Raw genomic sequence first — 24882 nt, 5'->3', positions numbered from 1 at the left:
TTTCAAACATCAATTATTTTTTATAATTTTAAAAGTTCAAATATTATATTAATTTTTAATAGAAAAGATGTAAGAACCTTTTAAGTAGAATTGATTAATGCTTTAATCAGAATTAATTAAAATTAATAAAAATTAATTAGGATTATTTAAGAATCCCACTTTGTTTTTTCAGAAAGGTGAAACCGATCTGATTTGGCTTCAAAATGATCCGGTTTTGTAAAAGTTGACCTTTTAAGTATTTCTTGCCAAGTTGAGGGGTTTAATTGACCCTTTGCTCACCATTAAACAAAAATTCATAAGACCCAAATCCTGCAAAAAAGAGACGAACTTTACACTCAAAAATATCAAACACCTTCAAAATCAAAAATTGATAACAAAACTGAAACCCAAATGGCTCAAAATCATCACAGACCCAAAAGCCTAATCGATTCACTCGGAGAAGAAATAGTCAGAATCATAACACCAGTTTCAATCTGCATGTTAATTGTGGTAATTCTAGTGTCAATCCTCAACGATGCAGACAGTTCATCAGCATCATCCACAATCAACTCCATGGCAACAATGGCATACAATGAAACAATCTCAGATTCTTTCTGGGACAAATTCAAAGGTGCCCTTTTGAACTCACTAGTGTTTGTAGCCATTATCACTGCAGTAACTTTTCTTTTAGTGCTTCTTTTTTACCTCAGATGCACTCAGTTCTTGAAATACTACATGGGGTTCTCTTCTTTTATTGTATTAGGGTTCATGGGTGGTGAAATTGCTTTGTTTTTGATTAAAGAGTTTAGCTTTGGTATTGATTGTTTTAGTTTTTTGTTGGTTTTGTTTAATTTTGCTGTGGTGGGTGTTTTGGCTGTGTTTATGTCAAAAATGGCTATTTTTGTTACTCAGGCTTATTTAGTTGTTATTGGGGTTTTGGTTGCTTATTGGTTTACCCTTTTGCCTGAGTGGACTACTTGGGCATTGTTGGTTGCTATGGCTTTGTATGATTTGGCTGCTGTTTTGTTGCCGATTGGTCCGTTACGGATTTTGGTTGAGCTTGCTATATCGAGGGATGAAGATATCCCGGCGTTGGTTTATGAGGCGCGTCCGATTACAAGTCATGACTCTGGCTCGAGGGAGGGTGTGATTCAAAGGAGGGTTTGGAGAGAGAGGAGGACTGTGGGGGATGGTTCTGAGGATAATTTGGAATCAAACTTGAGTAATAGTGGTGCACGTGATTTAATCGATGGTGGCCGTCATGCCACGCAATTGGTCAGGGCTGAGGCGGGGCATATTCCAGAAAGGGAAGCTGCGCTTTCTGCACCGTTAATTGACCGTAGGAGCAGTGTTCAGTCGCATGGACATGGAGATGTTGTATCTAGCGAAAATTTGCTGCTAGAGGGTATTGGGTTGGGGTCAACCGGAGCTATAAAGTTGGGACTTGGGGACTTTATCTTCTACAGCGTGTTAGTTGGAAGAGCTGCGATGTATGACTTTATGACTGTGTATGCGTGCTATCTTGCTATTATAGCTGGTCTAGGCATTACGCTGATGCTGTTGGCATTTTATCACAAAGCTTTGCCAGCACTTCCTGTGTCAATTGCGTTAGGTGTGTTATTTTATTTCTTGACACGGTTCTTGCTTGAAGCTTTCATTTTACAATGTTCTTCGAATCTAGTGATGTTTTAGCATTAGACTAAGCTGTTATATTTCTAGATCAAAACCTTGCCTCAGAAGATGCATCATTTGAAATTCATCAATTGTTGTTGTAACTTATAATTTAAATCCTTCTTCAAATCAATTGTGTATTTGATTTTATAATCATATGAGTTAATATGTATAAGATGTTGACGGAGCGTGAAGAAGTGATCGACTTCCATAAGCAATTGCTCTAGTCTATGAATCTAATTAGGTAACATACAGTGTTGTAGATGCACATTGGAGATGGCATTTTAGGTAACTGTGGAAGGGATTAATCAGGCAACAATTGTTAAATTTCAGCTTTTCATTGGCCTTTTTGTTTGGCCTGAGGATTAGATTCTAGCTATTTATTTGGTAACCTACTTTTAGGCTGTCATAATAAGCTCCATTTGAATATGGTACATATGCATCTGTTTACATGACTATTCGGTGCTGGAAAAATTTCTTAATATATATCATATATTTGCATCAATATCGCCATGCTGAAATGGTTTTGCTTTCGCGCACTGATAGTTTCTGCTCCAAGAAGCCTGAGCTGCTTGAACCCATTACTTTTAGCTCTTCGTGATTTATTGGGTTGGGAGTGTTGTGACATCTGATATAGCAGATGGTCGGAAACTTGACTTTATTGCCTCATTTCTTCCGGCAATCCTTTGTAGGTGTCTTTGTATTCGATTGTGGTGGCTGAAAAACCTCTCTTGTTTTGCTGTAATGACGTGTTTCTTGGAATATTTCATCTAAGCTTGAATCCTTTCTTTCTTATTTGAGTGAGTTGGTACAAGATTTGGTAGAAAGCTTTGAAAAAGAAAAATGGTTTGCGAGTTTGAATGTTTTACCTTGGCGCTATCTCGTAAAAACTTTAATAGTTTTACAACATGGAGTCACTCATGAGAGGGTTGTTTGCCAGTATTAATTAAGTTTAGATAAAAAAAATCAAAGGAAATAGGGTCAAAGCAAAGAAAACTACAGTGAACTGCAGGCTTCTTTAAACTAACATTGTATATAAACTACCATTAAAACAGTCAGTGCCAGCACCAAGATGTGTAGGATTGAATATGACAGAAACCTTATTTTGTGAGCAAAGAATGTAGTTAGGCTGCGTAGTGAACTTGTCCGATACAGTCGATGACTCGTCATGGATGCATATTTTAGTCATATGTTTCTAAATCTGAAGGCAGTTTTTATTTTAATATTGATCAAATGAGATACCTAAGCAAGTATTTAAATAAGATTCCACATCAAATTCATTAAAAACATTAAAAAATAATAAGCTGATTTGATGGGAGCAAAAGTAACAAAATTAAGGATCATAATTCATGGACCAAATTTGTAGTGAATTAAAAATGCAACACCGCCGTGTTGATTCTGTCAAACATAATGAAGCTTGCGTCAGCTTGCCATCAAAACTTACATGGGATGGCCCCTCATTGTCACCTGCTTTTATGTCTGAAAGCTAACAATTGAATGAACCTCAACTCCAATTCAACAAGACAAAACTACAATGACATAGTTCAGTGACATTCTTTCAGAGGAAATATGACCTGTACTTTTGGAAAAATTCTTATATGAACTCAATTCGGTGTATATGATTATTAAGTGTGTCTATACATATCATTGTTGAATGTGATAAATCACCCGATAAATATCAGATTAAGTAGTGAAATTTTAATTAAAATTAAATACTTTTGATTGATTTATTGATTATCATCACATTTAACAATAACACGTGTCACATGATTTATAATCCTACACATTGTACTAGATATTTTATTTCTCAGAAGACTCATATTTTGATCAAAATTATGGCTTCGTGACAAATTTTCTTTCTTTTGATTTAGATGTGGCAGTCTAAATAAGCATAAAAATTATGTTCATCTAATCTTGTATTTTTCAAGATATTTTTTTTCCACAATTTCTCGTGAAATGTTTTTTTTTTCTTGCTGGAGGTGTATGCGGGTGTCATAATCACGGGATTTTACCCTCTCAATTTCATCTTATAAGTGAAAAATTCTTATCTATGTTAAATTTTTGACAGATCTTAATCAAATTCTTTTATGTAAAATTCATTATATTTGGTTTATGAAATTTATTCGGATAAGAAGAGTCGTTTGACAAAATAATATAGACAATAACTTTCTCTCGCAGGCTCGCCTGGGCACACATTCATGAGTATACGGCGTGCTTATGCTTTTTTAATTTTATGGTATTGCTCAGGAACTAAAAAATGTTGCACCTGAAACACAACTATAAATACAAGCTGATAAGAATCTACCATGCATCTATTACAAACACTACACAATTTAGAGAACATTGTAATGAAACAAAAAATAAAAGCTAAAAAGGCCCTTCTGGCTTTACCTTCTGCGTGAATTACGCAGTGAACCTGGCGAACCAGCGAAAAAATCCAAAAGCATCTTCTCCAAATCATCTGCACTGTACTTCACATACTTGTTGCTAATATCACTGTCTTTCCCAAGAAAATTTCTATAAGCAGGGGCTATTCCCTGTAATGTTAAGATTTGTAGATCATCCCGAAGCCTAAGATCCAGAACTAACCACTGTGTCTGGCTTTTATATACTTCCTCGAAAGCAGAGGTGAATCTCCGGCATTTTTCAATTTTTTCCTTTGTCCATGTCTTTCTGTCGTCTCTTTGAGTCGAAACAGCTGAACTCGATGCCTTTGTGTTGTCTCTGAGAATAGAAACGATTGAACTCCAAGTAGCTCTCACGTAACTCGTAGCATGTTGTTGGCACTTCGCGGTATGCTTTCTTATCCATTCGTCTCCGAAGAAAAGCCTGAGTTCCGAGTCCTTGACCTTTTCGACCATGTAATGGATGTTGTTGATCAAGAAAATATGGCGCAGCGATTCATCCTTGTATAAGTTTGCTTTGTTAACAAGGTTTGCTTCTAAAGCGCACGTAATTGAGCGTAGGTGGCAAGCCATCGGGCAAAAAATGGATGAAGAGATGTCCTGTTCGTCATCCTTCTCAACAGCAACAACATCTGATTCGTCCACATTTTGGTCCTTGAGAAGCAAATTCATAGTATCACAGTATAATGGGAATAGGCTCATGAAGTTCATGACATACTTTATCAGGGGATGAATTTTGCCTCCTGCGAGAGGGTTTACAGATGCATTGGAAGAGATGGCATCTCCGAATTTGAAGAAAGTCTCTCTTGCGGAATCACCCAGTCTGCTCAAAAGTTCATGGAACTCAATTCTAATAAATGAACTATTATCTTCTGAGAATAAAGCATCAGTTGCTAGGTGAATTTTTGTCAGAACCTCGTACATGTCGAATAAGCGAAACAGCTTCTCTGGTTTACGAGGCCCCATTGCCACGGCTTGTCCGAAATTCAGAAGGCACAAAATTGAATCTTTTGAGATTTCAATAAAGCAATATGAAGTGTGATCAAGAGTAAAATCTCCCAATATCTGATCACACAGCCGTTTCTCACTAGCAAGATACTCTCTAATGATGGTCTTCATAGCCCACATCCATTTCTTGATTTCACTGTCCAATCTATCCCATTCCAGCTTCAGCACATCCTCAATGCTGAATTTTCCAATTTCGAGTTCCGACAAATATTCATACAATGCTTCTCTCCGAACGCCAATAAACGCCTCGCAAAATTCCTCAACATGATTGCTAGCAGACATGACATTAGCAATGGACTTGATGTCAGAAATAATACGCGGATCGACCAAATCCGCTGTATATTCAATGGATTCTCTGTTGCTTCTATCTCTCGGGGATGTTTCCTCCACTGTTCCATCTTCAACATGGGATGTTTCATCAACCGTTTCATCTTCAACTTCAACAGAAACGTATGACTCGTCATAAACCATAATATTTTGTGCTGGAGAACGAAATGATACGTACTGCAGCTTCAAACACTGCTTATGTCGAACTAGAATTTGGCAGAGCTCTTCCTCGAGCCTTAACATTGCTATCTGCAGGAAATTCTCAGCTTGGAAAGAAATATCCCTTGCCTTCCGATCATTACTTGAGGACAAACCTTCCAAACTTTGGATCACCGATAAAATGTCATTGACAGCTTGCAGATACTCCGCTGCTTCAACTGGACCAGAGTCCCATATCGGTGATGGAATTGAATTCCAATGCATCACCTTTCTCTGAGCAGAGTTTAGCCGTTTCTCAATCTCAGTAAACTCGCAGGATCCCTTGTTGTTTTCATTTATAATACTCAATGAAGACAAATGAGAGTCAAGCTCCTTAAGCGCACTTCGAATATCATCACTCACGCACTTACTTGCTCCTAATACCTTCAAAATATGCTGAGTTGCAGCAACGATATGTTGTTCAGCTTCATAAGCTGGCATGATAGACTGATTATGCATAGCCAATGAAGGAAACCAGAAGAAATACAATGATATCTCACAACTTAATATTGAATAACCCTAAAATAACCAAATACAGCAAACTTTCCTTTGACCTTGCCAAGGAAACAACAGATTTAGTAAACAATGACTTCGGCTAATTACGATGACTACGAAGGACACACCAGAAGAAGAAAAATGAATTAGTACTGCCAGAGGAAAAACGATTAACCTCCAAATTTGGAAAAACCTAAGATAAGTGGCTATGGAAAAAGTGGGAGAGTCAACTGTTCATGGTATTACCCCAACTCATTTGACCAATTTAACAAATTAGGTAGGGATCAAGATCAGTTATGCACAAAACACAAGGAAAACTATAGATTTTTGATTTGGACAAGAAAATTCATCAAAATCTTGCACAAATTTTACAAAACCCTATCTCCTCTTAATGGTATGAAAAAAGTTACAATCAAACTCAAGAGTCAATACAACTGCTATTCAATTACTAAAAGAACCATGTATGATCATATACATTTATGGATCAAAAGTACTCAACTTTTAGCTTCACCAACTGAATCAAAATAGCAAAAGGAGCTAACAAAACAAAAATCAACTTTTTGATTTAAGAATACAATTAGGATCCTACAAAAAGCCAACAAACTAAACAATAAAAAACACAAAAGGATCAAAAGTTAGGCTGAAAGCTATCATTACAACCGAAGTACAATAAAAATATAAGCTTAGAATCCATAGTTAAAGATTTTTCAAAGAAAAATAATGGAATTTACTCAATTTGAATGGAGTAGGTGATATTTGCTGAAACAAAGTAGCTGAAGAAAGAACAAATGAATCAAACTCAAAGACAATCTTGAATAGAAATAAAAAAGTTGGGAATTTTGGATATATTGATTGGAAAATTATAAAAGAAATAAAACAGAGTTTGGTTCTTAGTAATTACCTTGACTGTGATGTGATGCTCTCTCTCTAGCTGGTGCATAAAATAGTGGGCTTTTTGTGTTTAAGTCAAGGTCTTGCCTTTCCACTTTAGAATCAAAACAAAAATGTAATAAATAAATAATCTTTTAAGTTTAACTTTTAACAACTTTGCATAAACTGAGATTGTCTTTCAGGGTTCTGTTTGCCATTACTTAAGAGACTTTGAAATGTCTGCGTTGTACGGACAGTTCTAGATTCTCACCTTTGCAGGCACTTATGGTCAGTCAGCTTCCTCACTGGCGAGTAACTTTAACATAAGCCTTGGTTTCTTGTCAAAGAAGCAAAATCATAGGAAAAAAATTGTTTGCTATAAATTATAATGCAGCTCTGAAACATACTAATTTGTATGTACATGTGTAAAAGAATATTTTTTATAATTCATGCTACGGGACCACTTCTTTTAGTGAGTCATTGTAATACACAACCACAATTTATATATAGAGATAATTATTACAAGTCCCTAGAGAATTTAAGTTAAAATTAATACTCCATTTATTTTACATTTTAAAATATGTCACTAAATTTTTAATAATTTAATTTTACATAACTGAAATCTCATTGTAAAAGATTTAAATCATCTAACATATAAAAATTGGAAAGAAATATTATTTTTAAAAATGTAGGGGAAGACAATAAATTTAATCCATGAAGATTAATATTAAATATCTCTATATTTCAAATATTAATAGAAAAAAAATAGTCGATCAAATAATTTAATGAAATTGTTATATTAATCCAATTACATTTAATTGATTAATTGCATCAGCCATAGTTTAAAACCCTATTGTATAATAATTGACTTTGCAATATATTCTTTATACATTAACTTTATCAAATAAGTATCTCTATATTTTAAATATATAAGTAAGAAAAAATAGTCAATCAAATGATTTAATGAAAATTGTTATATTAATCCAAATACATTTGATTGATTAATTAATTGCATAATGCATAGTTTAAAACCATATTGTATAGTAAATTAATAATATTGAAATGCAAAGAAATAAAAAGTTAGTTGGGATAGGAATGATAAGCAGTTAGTTGGATGCGTGTGATATTTGTAGAAACGAAAGAGAAGCAGTTACCTAAATGAATGCAAGGCCATTAAAACTGTTGCCACCTTAACTCACTCTTCCTCTTTCAACCTGTCTCTCTGTGTTGCTTTTCTGCTATCACTTATTTCTTTTCCTACATTGGATCATCACTCAAATATTAATCTTCAACATATATATTAATCTGCAGAAGACAAATAATTCGAGAATATTATAAATCTTGTTCATTTTTTGGGCTTCAACAACCTTCATTACTCGCAATTTCCGGAAGGCGGTTATTATTTTTCCCCGGTAAGTTCTAATTGTTTTTAGCTTTCATCAAACGTTAGGTAAGAACACGGGCATAGAAAAACCAAACACTTGGATACACACGGGATAAAATAGTGCTATACCAAGATCTTTTCATAATAAAATTGAAATTTCATGTTTGAAATGCCAAATTTCTAACACATTTTTGAAACGGAAAACATTAATTGAATGGAACATCCGTGCTACCTAAAATTGTTCGATAGTTTTAAGTTGCATTTTTTTTATAGATGAAAAAATCGCACAAAATAGGCTTGCAAATAGAAATTGATCATATGACACAGATAAGAAAAAAAATGTAGAACAGAGAACAGAACATTGAAAATTATTTCATGTTAGGTTGTTTATCATCACAGTTATGTTTTATTGTCATTTCTGAAATATTTCCAAAAATCCGAAACAACTATAAAAATGTCTTTTCGTCATTTTTTATTTCGATATTTTTCATTTTGGTATTTTAATTTCCATGCTACATAGAACATTAGTTCTCGTCTCAAAAATAAGCAATTGTAGAAAAAAATTTAGAAACATTATGATTCAACCTCCTGCAAATTGTTGTGCATAATTGAATTGAAAAGTTTGACCTAAATTTTGATATTTTGGAAAATCCAGAATCTGAAGCCAAACAGACATTTTCAGATGAATGAAAACCAACATTTTGAGCAATGGAAGAGCATCAGACTAGAAAAAGAGACGATTTAAGAATAGAAATTACCTCGCCGCCGATTTCCCATCGGAAAACATTAAGCTCCTCATCGTCAGGTTCTTCCGCTTCATCATTAGGTTCTCCATTCGAACTGGATGTTACCAAAAACATGCGACTCTCGCCAGGCAACGACGACAGCAGCGAAACGCCGTTATCTAACGGATACGAAACGGCCGGAACCGAAACGCGATCAAGTTCAAACAATAATTCACCTATGCAATCTCCCCCGAAAATGATGACGATGGAGCCACCGCCGCCTGTCGCGGACTCAAATTACAGGATTCCCTCGTCAGTATTTGCCAGAAACAAATCGTCAGCTCCGGCGGAGTGGAGCACCACTTCGAATGAATCTCTGTTCAGTATTCACATGGGGAACACGAGTTTTACTAGAGATCATGTGAACTGGTTTGGCAAATCTGGAGAGCTAGGGTTGCTTGGTGATCCGGCAATGTCTCCGATGATGGATTTTTCGACTAATCAGTATTTGAACCATCCGCCAAGACCGCCGGAGTTAGGGCAACCGGGTATCGGGAATGTTGAAGCGCATTTCGGAGTAACGGAGTCGAAAGCTGCGGAGACAATGAGGGAGGTTATTAAAGAGAATGAAGCTGATCATGCTCATAAAGAAAAGACTCTGGCTAAAAAAAACATTCGCTCCGGGAGCTTTCGTGGTTCGGACGCTAGCGGCGCCAGTGTCACGTCGTTTGCTTTTCCGATGTAAGTTATGCACGATGAACTCTATAAATTTTATCCATTAAGCTTTGTACTTGTACTTGTGAGTGGCGGAACTAGGGTGGGGCGAAATAGGGTGGCATTTCGAAATATTAGAGATCGATAAATATTGAATAATAATATTGTCGTGTGGCAAAAAAAATTGAAAATAGTCAAACATCCTATTGTTTAGTCTATGTTTCGTAAAAATAAAATTTCTATTTCTGCCATTGTTTGGGAAATAATGTGTTTCTAAATTGTATGTGTTTGTTTGATGAAGATTGACAGGAGATCATAAAACGGACGCATCACCTAGAAAGCAACACGGAATGTCGCATCAAAACTCGCAACCGCAGACTCCGAAAGTATCGAACGATCAGCCGAAATTACAAGCAATAGAAAGCGGTAAACCGACGGAGACAAATCCGAATCAAAGGAGATGGTACAATTGTTTCCCATGTTGTTCATCCTGCAGTTCTTGAGACAGTGAGAGCAAATGTAATTTACATTTCAAGATGGTAGTATAGGTATTAATTTATTGGTAGAGAGATTGTTAAGACTTGTGATCCTTTTCATTTTTGTCTTCTGCATAATCCTTAATCAATTAGCAAGATTCATTTAATTTTTTCCTTCTCAAATCTTTAGTTAATTAAAATATTAAAATATAATGTAACATGAGTTTGTAATGTTCATGTTAATTTTATTTTAACAAAAACATGCTGCATTAAAATTTAGAAACAGAATACAAAGCCTGCAAAACAGAAATTGGAATACTGTGTTTTTGAATTTTCCGATTCTGAATACAATATTGTGTTTCTGATTCTGCTATAATTTAACTTTCTAGCTAAGATATGAGCAGTCACATTCGCTAATCTCTAAGCAAAATTAACGGAGTCATCATAGAACAGTAAAAATAAGTCCCTACTATCTTGAATTATACTTCAGACATACGGAAAATCCTCAGTCTGCACTAGAAATGATTCAACAAGAAAAACAAAATCACTCAGGTAAAACCTTGCAACACCTGATCTATAATCGGAAAAAGAGTTTCCTTATGTTAAATTTATTTTTTATTCAGGCTATGTAGGGTGGGTCAAGGCCAAAAGCTCATAGAAGTCTAACCTATTAGTCCAACTCAAATATGCTCTAACTCGATCCATGATCAGCTCTATTAAAAGAGGAAATTAGATCAGCCACGACCAAATCCATATTTAATCTCAGTAATACAGACGCGCTTATCCTCTTGCCAAAATACACCAGTCTTCTTCCTCCCTTCTTCTTTACATTTTTTCTTGATTTTTTTACGCTCAAAATATTGAAAAGTACAGAAATCTCATAACCAACAATAACAAAGGTATTTTATATCATAAAGCTGCCGCTAAAACGGTGACGAGTTGTGGATCTATGGGTTTGCTGGCGATGGCGGCGACGATGGGTTGTCGATTGATGGGTTCGACAGCGGCAACGATGGGTTGTCGATTGATGGGTTCGACGGCGGCGGCGATGGGTTGTCGATTGATGGGTTCGACGGCGGCGGCGATGGGTTGTCCATTGATGGGTTCGACGGCGGTGGCGATGGGTTCAACGACGGCAGCGATGGGTTGTCGATTGCTGGGCCGGCAATGGGTTGCCGATTGTTGGATTTTCTGGTGGAGGTGCTGAGAGCGGTGAGAAATCTGGCAACAAGAGGAGCGACAACCACAATAATGAGGTTGGATCCGGCTGAGATTATGATTAAAGCTAGCTGGAACAGAATTGTTAATTAAAAATTTAAGTTGTACCAAAACTTTGTGTATGTTTCAATTTGAAATCCTAAGACAAAATGACTTCCTGTTTATTATGTACTTAATTTTTTACATTATTTCCTATTTATAAATTTTAGGAGTCTGATTTATTTTTTAGTAAAACGTTAGGAAATTGTTAGTGAACAATTAGTAAATCAACTTACCCTTTAGTAAACTATTAGTAAACGGTTAGTAAACTGCTAGTTAAAACAATATTTAGTGAACCGTTAGTAAACTGTTAGAAACCGAAATCGTATTATTGCAAATAAAAAAAGTATTTTTATAAAAAAATTGGTCAAACTGTAAATTTCAACTAATTGTGGTCAAAAGGTATTTTTGAGAATAAGTATGTGTTTGGTAGGTATTTGTCTAAAAATCCCCTATTGAAAAGAGAAAATTACACCAAATCACCCAAAAACTCCAAAGTTTGTATAAATCACCCAACTTTTTCTTTTTTGCAAAAATCCCTCAATTTTAAAAGATTCTTTTCATCCCTACCTTTTAATAGTTGTGATTACTATTTTATCCCTATAGTGTATTTTACCTATTGTGTTTTCATTACACCTAATAATTTCTCCTCATTTTACATAAACCGGCCAATTCTAACCGAACCACCACCGGTCAGACCATTATTGGCCGGTCAACGGCCGAACCACCGCGGTCAACGGCCGGACCACCGCGGTCAACGCCGGTCAACGGCCGGACCACCGCGGTCAATGCCGGTCAACGACCATTTTTAATGGTTGGACCAATACTTGTTTAATAATTAAAAATTAAATAAAACATCATATTGGGGTTAAGGGGATTTGAACCATTGACCTCTTACAAGAATGACCAAGTGCTTTGCCATTAAGGCAAAGGCTTATTGCTGTCAACATTTGCTCTATAATGTATATATATATTATATACATCTGATTATAAATTTATTAGAATGAAATTATTTTTATAGTATAAATTAAATATAAACTAAATATCAGTTTAAATTAAAGTTACTATTAAATAAGTCTAATTTAATTTATTTAATAAATATTTACACAGTAAAAATATAAAATATACATATATTTATATTTTACACTCTTTATTAATACATGAGTAAGACTAGTAAGATATTTCACTTGTTAAAATTAAAAAATATAATGGTTTATTGGTCAAACCCGAGGTGGTCGTGGTCGAATACGTGGTGGTGGGACCCGCCATGGTGGGCAAAAATTCAATATAAACCTAATAACGACTTAATGTCAACTCAATGACAACTTAATGTTAACTTTATTATTTATACTATTAAAAATAATTTATAAAATGACAAATAAAGTAATAGTAATTTAAAAACAAACTATCTAAGATTTTATTGACATGAGTCGAAAGTAAATTTAAAATAAATGAACTGAATATAAACTTAATATGAACTCAATGTCAACTTAATATAAACTCAAAGTAAACTTAATATGAACTTAATATAAATTTATGTCAACTTAATGTAAATTTAATGTTCACTAAATATCAACTCAAAGTAAATATTTTGATAAATAATTATAAATTTTAAATGAAATTATTTTTTTATTATAATAGTAAAATTATTTTTTTATAATTCATACTTTTAAAAATAAACTAATTGTAGAATGAAAGTATATTATTTAAGATTTTTCGCAATGATTTATGTAAATTTAATGTCAACTCAACGTCGAATTAATGTACACTCAATGATGACTCAGTGTCAACCCAATATAAACCTAATGTCAACTCAACGTCGAATCAATGTAAACTCAATGATGACTCAATGTCAACTCAATATAAACTTAATATGAACTCAATGTCAACTCAATATAAACTCAAAGTAAACTTAATGTGAACTTAATATAAATTTATGTCAACTTAATGTAAATTTAATGTTCACTAAATATCAACTCAAAGTAAATATTTTGATAAATAATTATAAATTTTAAATGAAATTATTTTTTATTATAATAGTAAAATTATTTTTTTATAATTCATACTTTTAAAAATAAACTAATTGTATATTGAAAGTAAATTATTTAAGATTTTTTGCAATTATTTTTGTAAATTAATGTCAACTTAACGTCAAATCAATGTAAATTCAATGATGATTTAGTGTCAACCCAATATAAATCTAATGTTAACTCAACGTCGAATCAATGTGAACTCAATGATGACTCAATGTCAACTCAATATAAATCTAATATCAACTAAATGTAAACTTAATATAAATTAAACTTAATATCAACTCGATGTCGACTCAATGTCAAGTAAATGTAAATCTAATATCAACTCAATGTAAAATTGATGTAAACTACATGTCAATTCAAAGTAAATGTTTTAATAAATTATTATAATTTTAAAAATTAACTTAATATCAACTCAACGTCGACTTAATATCAACTCAATGTCAACTCAATGTAAACGTAATGTCAATTCAATGTAATCCTAATGTCAACTCAGTGTAAATATCATGTCAATGCAATGCAAATCTAATGTCAACTCAATATAAATTTAATGTCAATCTGAAAAAGTAAATTATTTTAATTTTGAAATGTAACTTAATATCAACTCAATGTAAACTCAATGTGAACCTAATGTCAACTCGATGTGAACCTACTGTCAACTCAATGTAAACTTGATGAAGGTTACATATCAATTTGAAGCAATTTTTTTAGTAATTTATTATAATTTTAAAAACTAACTTAATATCAACTAAATTAACTTATATAATTTATTTTGAGTTTATATCGAGTTGACATTAAGTTAATTGTGTTTCTAATACATTAATTTATAAATTTATTTTAACTTAATTTACTTTAAGTTAATATTTAATTTACACTAGTATTAATTTAATTAGAATAAATTAATTTAAATTTTAACAAGCGTAATATTTTATTAGTATTTTATAATAATATATTATTTATAATCAACCATTTTAATATGTTTATATTTAGTTTAAATGCTTTCTTATACATTATTAAAGAGTATATGTATATATATATAAAAGAGTAAATAAAGACAACAAATATGTCTTGCCTTGATGGTTAGACACATGGACAAAGAGTGAGAGGTCATGAGTTCTATTCCTACTAATAGCAAATTTGTATTTTATTTAATTTTTTTAAAATCTCACCACTATAGTTGATTGCCGTTGACCGTCGGTTGACCGCGGTGGGCCGGCCGTTGACCGCGGTGGTCCGGCCGTTGACCGGCGTTGACCGCGGTGGTCCGACCGGTCGGACCGAAAATTGGTCGGTGGCGGTTGGTTAGTTTGTCTAACCAAATCCACATTTGCCACGTGTCATCATTTGATTGATTCAAACATAGACCAATGAAATGTTGACAAATATCAAGGACAATTTTTTTTATTTTGGGTTATGAGGGATTTTTGTAAACTTTTTATTTTTTTTGAGAGATTTTTGCCAAAATCAAAATGGTGAGGGAAAAGTGAAACACCATAACATTTTTAGGGGATTTATGTAAAAAACCCTAAATCTTAAAAATATGGACTCAGGCCTGGCGTAAAAGGAGATGGGCCTGAACTGCTGACAGAGCTCCAATTCTGATAAAAAGAAAGGGCAGAATAGTAAATATAATCCAAATTGGCGGGACCGGCTAAATGAAAACAAACCAAAAACTTCCCGCCTAATAGAACCTCCAAAAAATGGCTCTATTTTTGATAAAAATGTAACCTTTTTACCGCGAAAATTTCAAAATTGAAATTAAAATCACCAATAATCTAATCTCAAGTTTACTTTATGGCGCCTAAATCTCTCTATACAAAAAGAATTTCGTACCATTTCTCCCAAATATCTCTTTATTAACCTAAAAAAAAAAAACTCACAGAGCAGAGAAAAAATGGCGAAAACAGTGAGCCCAGATGCAATAGCTACACTGCTTGCAAACCCTAAGCCAGATTCAATCTCCGATGTACCCGAAATCATTCTTCAGATCACCAACCTTGAACCGAAAGGCAAATCTTACGGGTAATCTTTACTTCTTATTCTTCTTCTTGTTAGTTTGAGTTCATTTGTTTTAGATCTGATCTAGATTATTCGTGTCTTAATTATTGCAGATTCGATGCGAACGACGGGAAAAGGAAAATAAAAGCAATATTCAACTCACGTTTATCAACTGAGATCATCTCCGGGAACATTCAGAATCTGGGTCTTATCCGTATTCTAGATTACACTGTCAATGAAATCCCCAGCAAATCTGAAAAGTAAGTTATTGTTCTTTAATTTTAGTGCTAAATGTTATGATAATTTTTTAACAACGTGTTTAAATTGATACGGGTTCTTTGTTTTTAATTTGTGCCAGCTATTTAATCATAACGAAATGTGAGGTGGTGTCACCTGCACTTGAAATGGAGATTAGGGAAGCGAAAGAAGAAGCGCCCATAGTGTTGAAACCAAAGCACGAAGTGGTTGCTAAATCGGCTGCTCAGATTGTTTATGAACAGCGTAGCAAGTGAGATTTCATTTTGAATTCATGTCTAGTGTTGATTAAGTGTGTATTTGTGTGTGTTTTGTGTATTAATTGTTGTGTAATTTGAATTTTAGTATGGCGCCTACTGCGCGAATGGCGATGACAAGGAGAGTACATCCGCTTGTTTCTTTGAATCCTTATCAAGGAACTTGGACAATTAAGGTTCGTGTAACGAGCAAAGGGAATATGCGTACGTACAAGAATGCGAGAGGTGAAGGATGTGTTTTCAATGTTGAGTTAACTGATGATGATGTAAGTTCAAAAGTCTTGTGTTTTAAGGTGTTTTATTTGATTGGAGTAAGGTTGATTAATCAGATTTTTTGATTTTGCAGGGTACTCAAATTCAAGCAACTATGTTTAATGAGGCTGCAAAGAAATTCTACGAGAAGTTTCAATTGGGAAAGGTTTATTATATATCGAAAGGAACTCTTAAAGTTGCTAACAAGCAATTCAGGACTGTGCAGAATGATTATGAAATGACTTTAAATGAGAATTCTGAAGTTGAAGAGGCTAGTAATGAAGCTGCTTTTATCCCGGAAACAAAATTTAATTTTGTTCCGGTTGATCAATTGGGTCCCTATGTTAGTACCAGTGAGCTTGTTGGTAAGAACAGTTCAATCTTAGAAAAATGACCAATTGAATGAATGGATTTGTCCTCTTTAAATTGTATGATAACTTATTTTACAACTTTGTTACGCAGATGTTATTGGAGTTGTTCAAAGTGTTTCTCCTACAATGAGCATTCGAAGGAAGAGTAACAATGAGATGATTCCAAAGCGTGACATAACTATTGCTGATGAGACGTAAATGCTTTTCGCCCTATATTTCTGCAATTCAATTTGTGTTTCAATTCCTTTTTGGTGACTGCTATATTGAAGTTTTTTTTATGCATGACACAGGAAGAAGACAGTTGTGGTTTCACTATGGAATGATCTTGCAACTACTGTGGGGCAGGAGTTACTTGATATGGCTGATAAATCTCCTGTAGTTGCAATCAAATCTGTTAAAGTTGGAGATTTCCAAGGTAATCTGATAATTTATGGTAGTTCATTTTCTGGTTTTGGCCTTTTTACAAGGTGACGAAATGTAGTTATCGCGGTTTTTGACAGTTTATTTTGGTTTGATTTTTCAGGAGTGTCTTTGTCTACATTGGGCAAAAGTATTCTGCAAATTAACCCAGATACCCCAGAAGCAAAGAAACTGAGAAGCTGGTAAACTTTTGTCATCTTGTAATTTTTTTCCCTTGATATTTTATGGTCAAACTTTCTATAATTTATCTTGTTTTGTCATTACTAGGTATGATTCTGAAGGTAAAGAAACTTCAATGGCATCTGTTGGTGCTGGATTAAGTCCTTCAACAAAGACTGGAGGAAGGTCTATGTACTCTGACAGAGTCTCCATTTCGCACATAACAAGCAACCCTTCATTGGGTGATGACAAGGTATAAATTTAGGTCTGATGTCTCTTTTATGCTTTTTTTTTTTTGGTAAGCCCATCCGGTTTCCAAGGCTTCGCCCTGACTCATCCGGATCCGACCCGTGTCGCGCACCTGGCATGGTGGGTGAGTCTTCCAGTGGGAATTTTCTGCATTCACAAGGACTCGAACTCGAGACCTTGTTTAAGCGATACCAAGTCTTCCAGTGGGAATTTAGGTCTGATGTCTCTTTTATGCTTTGATAAGGGGAATACTGTTTAGATTTTGTCAGGAAATGCTGTATCTTGGTTGATCAACTATGTTGCACTAATTGAGTCCCAGTTTCCTTGTTTTGTTTCCACGTTTTGACGTTTCCCATTTCAGCGTTTTTGTGTTTGTGCTACAAAGTCAACTTGAACAATTTTTTATTTTATTTTATTGATTAAAAAGTGAATCCAATCTTGTCTGGTGCAGCCTGCTTTCTTTAGCATTAGAGCATATGTAAGTTTCATCAAGCCTGATCAAGGCATGTGGTACCGAGCATGCAAGACATGTAATAAGAAAGTGACTGAATCTATTGGAGGCGGATACTGGTGTGAAGGATGCCAGAAGAGTGATGCTGAGTGTAATTTAAGGTGAGAAGCTAAAGGGAATTCAAGAATCAACAATATTAATACCTTTTCAATAAAAATTTGACGGGTTTTGCGTATTTTGCCTAATAATTTCGTCTGTTGGATTATGCAGGTATATTTTGGTGGTTAAGGTATCAGATGCAAATGGTGAAGGTTGGATATCTGCATTCAATGATGAAGCAGAGAAGATTATGGGTTGCTCAGCTGATGAACTTGATCAACTGAAATCACAGGTAAAACAATTCATCTATTAGTTGAAATTAAACTAATGCACCTATACAGAAATAGTTTTTTAAAACTAGAATGTTGTATTTTCAGGATGATGGGAATATGTACCAACTGAAACTGAAAGAAGCAACATGGAACCCTCATCTTTTCAGAGTCAGTGTATCACAGAATGAGTATAACAATGAGAAGAGGCAGAGAATAACAGTCAGGGCTGTTGCTCCACTTGATTTTTCTGCTGAATCCAGATTTTTGCTTGAAGAAATTTCCAAGATCAAAGGCTCCCAGTAGGGTAGAAATTCCTCTGATTTGTTCTTTAGATGGTCAGTATTTATAAAATGAGAGGATAGGTTTAGCTCAGATTGTTGGTTTCTGAAACAATTTCTTGTTGTGTATATGATGTAGGCCTTTTAAATGTGCACTTTCCTGATTTTGGAATCAAATTTAGTGTTCTTAATTTAACATATTGATGTTTATTAAGCTTTCAATCTTATATTTAAATCAATTTTGTCTTAATAATTTAAAATTTACTAGCTGTTTTTTCCTTACTTGGATTACACTTTCATTTCTTTAAAAATATTTAAATCTATATTCAATATGTATTGATGATAATATAATACTAGCATATAGAATATAAAGAAGATTATTTCTGTAAGATCATTTCATTTTTTTTAAGTTTTTAAAAGAAACTTGACATTGTAATTTTGATGCTTTAAATAATTTAAAAGCTTAGCAAAATTATATTTTGTTATGTATATTGATCTAATGGTGTCAAAATTTGGAAATCTACCAAACCTTACAAAAGTTATAATTCTATCAAAATTTAATTGTTAGAAATTTATTAAACTTTTCAAAATTGATGTACTAATATTTTTTAAAATTAATTTATTCGTATTATGTGACCTTTTTCTCTTTCCATTTTTTCAAAAGACTTTACTGTCACAAAAAAACAATTAAATCAATTTTAAAAAATTTGATAGATTTTTAGTAAATTGTTCAAGTTGGAATTTATTTACGATATCTGAAAGTTTTGAATAGACTTTAAAAAAATCAAAAAGGTAATTTTTAGCACTATTAAACCTTTATATTTTTATTTGTGTCAACTAGATGAGAACAAATGGAGTAATAAATAGATCAAACCGATCATTTTGGTTCAGTATGATTCAATATTCTGGTTGGTTCAGTAACACACCCCAGCTAAGAATCAAGAAACATTTAAATACAATATATGCAACATCTGAAATTGAAAAATCTGATCAAACTACATTCATTATTCTCACCAGGGAATAGATAGAATAAGCATAAGCCTAAAATTAATTGCACCTAAACATAAGATGACCAAAAAATAAAAATCCTCGTCAGTTTTTTAATGAGGACAGCATTAATTCTATTTTATGCAATAATTTTGATGCACTTTTGCTATCACCGTCGAGCGGTGAATTCCATTCCAAGAAACTATGGAGACTTCCTGTAAAATCCGTAAAAAGTCCATCAACTCCTATCTTGTTAATCCAGAAATCATATTCTGCATATGGATCTTGATGGAAGTCGAAGTGTAAGAAACTTTCCTCATTTCTGTATGTGTATGGATGCACCTGATTTATATCACAATTGCATAAGATATCAGCTTGTGAAGATTAAGAACAATGAGATGGGCACAAGTCCGACAAATTCGACTTGGTTTGGTTGAAGTTATGAAATATTTCGGTTTTTCAGTTCTGTTCGATTTTGAAAGTAAAAAACAAACAATTCACTTTTGGTGCAAACTGAACCAAAAAAATCAAATCTAACCAACAGGTTCAATTCAGTTAGAAATATTTAAAATGCTTATAGAATTGGTTCCCTTTAATAAGTTTAAACCGAATGCACACCTATGCATAAGCAAAAGCACTTCAGATGAACATGATAATCGAGAGAATAATATCAAAATAAGTCTAGGATTTTTACTCTGAATAGTGATATACTTATAAACTCGTCCATGAAAATATTATTTATTTCATCGCTAACATGCATTACTGAAGAAATGATTCCTAAAATTGTCACTTCTAGTTCTACCATATGATACTCTATAATTTTAAAAAAGTTTAGAAAATTTACCTGGAGATCACGGGCATGTGCTCGAGCCACAAGATCTGAAGGTTCTTGTAAATAATTATTTGCTGCTGGAACCAATGTATCCTTCCAGGGTCCAATGCCGACCACATATTCCTTAATGTAGTCGAGATAAGCATCAGAAGTTATTTCCCAGTATGACTGCAGATTGTCAATCGCATTATATTCATTAGAAGTTTAGAAATTCCAGCGCAGTAATGACGGAAAGTAAACTAGTAATTATATAATCTTAACATAAATAAAGAAAATTCGAAACCAAAATTTAAAACTTCAATACTTTCTGAAACTACTCTATAGAGGCTCAAATTGATGCAAAAACTGTAAGAGCACTCAAACCAAACCTGATTAGTGTCTTGAGTTGGAATAGTAACGTCGTCGATCAAGAAGACTTTGGGCGAGTCTGTTAGATTTGATATGTAGACCAGTGAAGTTGGAGCAAAGGATTGGATAAAAATAGGTTGTTTATGCCAATCTTCTGACATGTAAGAACCTTTGTAGTTATACTTCTTCAGTGTGTCAACAAACATATCCTCAAATCGCTTACCACCAGGCCATTTCACCTATTATCAGAAAATTGAATGATTGAATCATTGATCTAAAATATAATTGAATCTGCAGAAAATCATCAATTATCAAACATGAAAACGGATCACACTGGCAAAAACCGAATGCGTCTTTTTTGAGGTTCCAGGACAGCACGACCTTTCAAAATGCCATTGCAAGTGCGACTTAAAGCAGTGAGTTCAATGATTATATAGCAAAAGTATGAGCTTTGTGCTTGTGAAAAATCTTAAAGAAATATTTGTCGTCAAATAATCTTGATTGTAGAAACAAATTCCTTACATGCTGGTTGACAAGTACAGGATTTTTCATCTCTGGGTAAATTCCAACAACCCTCGGGGCGTCCAATGCAATTGATATGAACTCTTCAAATGTAATAATCTTAAATTTTCCTGAGGAATGCACATAAACAGATTCGTAATGTTATTATTACCAAATTGCACACCTTTACGTTATTTATCACACACAGAGCACATAAAATATATAGTAAACTTTACACAAGCACAATTGTAAAAGCAAAGATGCCAGATGATGGATATTTTTTTTATATAGTAGGGTTTCTTCTATAAGAATAACACATCATCCACCATTGAACCAAATCAATTGGTCAAGAAAAGCTTACCACATGTCATTACGACATGTTCTTGTCAACACCGAATTTTGGCAAGAAATTTAATTTATTTTCATGACAACAAAATTTTGCAGCTCTTTATTTAAGCAATATTTCATTAGAAATTAGATTTGAACATGTTGTAGAGTAACTAACCATTATATTGTTGGTCGCGATATGAGTATCTCTGTTTCACTCGCAATGCCTTCAGCTCTTTAAGAGTAAAATCAACTGCAAGTAGTAAAAAGACTCAGTTATTTTTTTAACGGTAAAACAAAACATTCATAGAGATGCATGCACAAGTTGCAAGTTTAGTTTCTTCAAAGCCCTATGAAGAATGACAACTACAGTATTTAGAAGTGCAATAAAATCATCTATAAAGAATATCACGGGATTCAATACCAGAAAAAAAGCCAGTGGTGTTGACCCCTTGAACATCGTATGTCCTTTTACGATCTGCGAACTCCTTATGTTGAGCAACATCAGTTGTGTCATCAAGGGTAACATCATGGAAGCATATCAGAACACCATCTTTGGAGGCCATGATATCTGTTTCTATAAAGTCTGCTCCTTCTTCAATGGCTCTCTGCAAGCAAAAATTATTAGTGATATGCGCGGTTCAAATATTTGTAACAAGGAAAACAAAATCAAAATCCATTTGTGACATAATCAAATCATTTAGGATAAAAGAAATGAAAGAACTTCTGAGATTTTTCTAGATATGGTCCAATTTCATCTATTTGAGAGAAATAAAACATCCAGCTGAAGATTCACTGATTAGAAATGAAAATGTTTTCTGACTGCAAAAGTATGCAAAGTCATGTTGCAAAAAAACAGAACAGTAAACATAAAATACTGAAACAAAAAACAACAAAATGACATTTGTTACAAAAGCAGGAGTTTCATAAGCATATAAAATACCAAAATTTAGGACTATAAATCTTTGTGCAACTAGGTACGAAAAGAAAATTCAATAATTTTGCTGATATGCTTTTTTTCTTTTGCTCTTTTCAAATATGTATATATCAACAAAATAAAGAAACTGTAGTAAATGAGCAGAGGGCAAAAAGAACATATGGTTTAACTTGCATATGCATATTACCATGTAAGAAGCAGCAGTTTCTTCCGGCATTTCTCCATTTGATCCTCGATGTGCAATGTTATATGGACGAGAAGTCTGTAGAGCCTGTCTCTCATTATGGCTCATTTTACTAGGTAAAGGATAAATTGGCCTGGCATAGCTTACAAGAACCAAAGATAGGCATATAACTGCAATAAAACCTGCATTTTGTCGTCATACGAAACAATTCATCAATTGGATATGATCCTCAAACATTATAGCATCCAAAAACTAAACAAAATTGTAGGTTTATCAAAGAAACACATATGCATAATAACGTATATATTAAATTGCAAATAGAGACAAACAAATTGTAACACATTCACAAAAAACGGCAAACCAACATTTTTTTATAGAAATTCGGGGTTTAAGAAACCTTTTCGGAAATGGGAACACAGAAAACATAGATTCAACAAGTTTCTATGCAATCTTTTGTTTTTCTTTAACGGGGATTAACGGATTTCACTCCTACCCCCGTGATGACTCAAGCCTAGGACTAGTCGGTCTTAGGAGGGGCGCTCTTTCTATGCAATATAGAATCACATTTAAACAATAATTGTACACAATCATTCCAAAATCACTATCTACTCAATTTCAACACACATTCCATATATCAGCATAGACAAACAAGCAATTTGCAAACAAAATGGCACACACAAAATCAAAGATCATATCAAATCAAACTTCAAACCAAGCAAAAACTATAGCTCAAATGATATAAGCGCTGAGCAACATTCAACTAGTTCGTGGGTTCGATTTCTTCCACAAACGCTCTCCTTCCCCAATTATAAAAAGAAAACTAAGCAAAAACTAAGAAACCCCAGAAGAGAATAAGGATTATAATATGCAAAACTTACATGCCACAGTCATGATTATATATTTATGAGAGCTTCTCTCTAAAAAAGCGCTCTCCTTTACTCTCAAGAAAGTCAAAATCCAATCAAAAGATTTTGCCTTTCTTTGTTTTGAAGCCAACATCAAAAGTCTACAGCTTTATAAATAAGCTGAACAAGATGGGGTTTGAGGATTCGTAGCCGTGGATCCATTAACAATCAAGAATATTCCTTCAAGATAAAATCTTTAAACTTCAAGATTTTGTTTATCTATCTCTTTGACAATAATTATCAGTTATTTGTTGAATTATTTGTTGAATAATTGTACTAATTGATTAATATTAAAGTGATGATGTGGATGGCCATGATTGGGTCCAAATTTAGTTTTTGAATTTTGCTATAAATAATAATGATGCCAGTTCTTTTTTCTTTGTTTTTATTGGCTGAATTGTTTGTCAAATGGGGTAGTACTAATATTGATATACAACAAAAATACTTTCAATAACAAATTTCATTATTTGGTAAATTGTATCTATTCTAAAATAGTAATCCGTTTGAATAAATTTCTTTTAATATAGCTAACTTAATTAAAATTAATTTTTTAATATATCTTTCTAGTTTTATTCTTTTAATTTCTAAATGTATAAATAGTATAATAATGATAAGTTTACTTATCAGTGCATTATAGATTAGAATATGAAACAATTAATTTATTTGATGATAAATATATAGATTTATTATAGATAAATAAGAATTTTAGTGTTTGAATTGTTTGTCAAAAATATAAAGTACTCTACAAGTTGAAAAGTAAATAATAATTTTTTTTATATACTCTATAGATAAAAATAAAATATTGTAGTTTTGAAATTAGTTAGTCTAATAATGGAATTTTTGACAAATTTGTTCCCCCTCTTTTATACAAATTTTGGATTTGTGTCCCCAAACTAAAAAATTCTAAATTTATGCATGGAAACCCACCGGCCCGCAATAAGCCAATGCGGGCTGGTACCGGCCCGCAATGGCTTATTGCGGGCTGCCTCTTAATCCAGCTGATTAGCTAATCAATTGAATTAAGAGGCAGCCCGCAATAAGCCTTTGCGGGCTCCTTTATCAATTAATGCCATGTTGCATCACATAGTCAACTTTATTCATTTTCTTTCTATTTTGTATTGCTGTTTTTTAGTGCCTTGTTTGGACTTTGAAAATTTGGCTTATAAATGCATCAATCCCATTATTTCATTGCTTTCCGATTTATACAAAATAATGGCTTTCCGAAATTTATACAAGTTTTTTCTTAAATTTTGAAAAC

At 33.3% G+C, this 24882-nt stretch overlaps 6 protein-coding genes across 6 annotated transcripts; 3 read left to right on the top strand and 3 right to left on the bottom strand.

Annotated features, from left to right (window-relative positions):
• Positions 1–301: 301 nt before the first annotated feature.
• Positions 302–1803, top strand: LOC126675529 (presenilin-like protein At2g29900). Its single transcript, XM_050370181.2, has one exon. It carries the CDS (start codon positions 391–393, stop codon positions 1669–1671), a length of 1281 nt encoding a protein of 426 aa, XP_050226138.1. The 5' UTR covers positions 302–390; the 3' UTR covers positions 1672–1803.
• A 2098-nt stretch (positions 1804–3901) lies between these two features.
• On the bottom strand, positions 3902–6969 carry LOC126673806 (exocyst complex component EXO70E2). The gene has a single exon (XM_050368087.2). It carries the CDS (start codon positions 6045–6047, stop codon positions 4038–4040), a length of 2010 nt encoding a protein of 669 aa, XP_050224044.1. The 5' UTR covers positions 6048–6969; the 3' UTR covers positions 3902–4037.
• Positions 6970–8177: 1208 nt separating this feature from the next.
• On the top strand, positions 8178–10419 carry LOC126673807 (uncharacterized). The gene is made up of 3 exons (XM_050368088.2): positions 8178–8365; positions 8993–9803; positions 10078–10419. The coding sequence occupies exons 2-3, from the start codon at positions 9046–9048 to the stop codon at positions 10277–10279; spliced, it is 960 nt and encodes a 319-aa protein (XP_050224045.1). The 5' UTR covers positions 8178–8365; positions 8993–9045; the 3' UTR covers positions 10280–10419.
• A 780-nt stretch (positions 10420–11199) lies between these two features.
• On the bottom strand, positions 11200–12459 carry LOC126672861 (vegetative cell wall protein gp1-like). Its single transcript, XM_050366813.1, has 2 exons — positions 12394–12459; positions 11200–11541 (listed from the first exon to the last, which is right to left on the bottom strand). Exons 1-2 carry the CDS (start codon positions 12457–12459, stop codon positions 11200–11202), a joined length of 408 nt encoding a protein of 135 aa, XP_050222770.1.
• A 2885-nt stretch (positions 12460–15344) lies between these two features.
• On the top strand, positions 15345–18801 carry LOC126675104 (replication protein A 70 kDa DNA-binding subunit B). The gene is made up of 12 exons (XM_050369687.2): positions 15345–15564; positions 15654–15800; positions 15899–16048; positions 16141–16318; positions 16399–16669; positions 16767–16869; positions 16966–17090; positions 17199–17277; positions 17363–17507; positions 17955–18115; positions 18225–18345; positions 18431–18801. The coding sequence occupies exons 1-12, from the start codon at positions 15437–15439 to the stop codon at positions 18626–18628; spliced, it is 1806 nt and encodes a 601-aa protein (XP_050225644.1). The 5' UTR covers positions 15345–15436; the 3' UTR covers positions 18629–18801.
• A 644-nt stretch (positions 18802–19445) lies between these two features.
• On the bottom strand, positions 19446–23848 carry LOC126674520 (glycerophosphodiester phosphodiesterase GDPD6). Its single transcript, XM_050368981.2, has 8 exons — positions 23598–23848; positions 22723–22901; positions 22023–22206; positions 21777–21851; positions 21293–21402; positions 20791–21009; positions 20435–20590; positions 19446–19932 (listed from the first exon to the last, which is right to left on the bottom strand). The coding sequence occupies exons 1-8, from the start codon at positions 23716–23718 to the stop codon at positions 19696–19698; spliced, it is 1281 nt and encodes a 426-aa protein (XP_050224938.1). The 5' UTR covers positions 23719–23848; the 3' UTR covers positions 19446–19695.
• Positions 23849–24882: the final 1034 nt, after the last annotated feature.

The sequence above is a fragment of the Mercurialis annua genome, linkage group LG3 (assembly GCF_937616625.2).
Source record: "Mercurialis annua linkage group LG3, ddMerAnnu1.2, whole genome shotgun sequence".
NCBI lineage: Eukaryota > Viridiplantae > Streptophyta > Magnoliopsida > Malpighiales > Euphorbiaceae > Mercurialis > Mercurialis annua.
The sequence above is the reverse complement of the archived record's forward strand: the minus strand, read 5'-3'. Positions and strand labels throughout refer to the sequence as shown.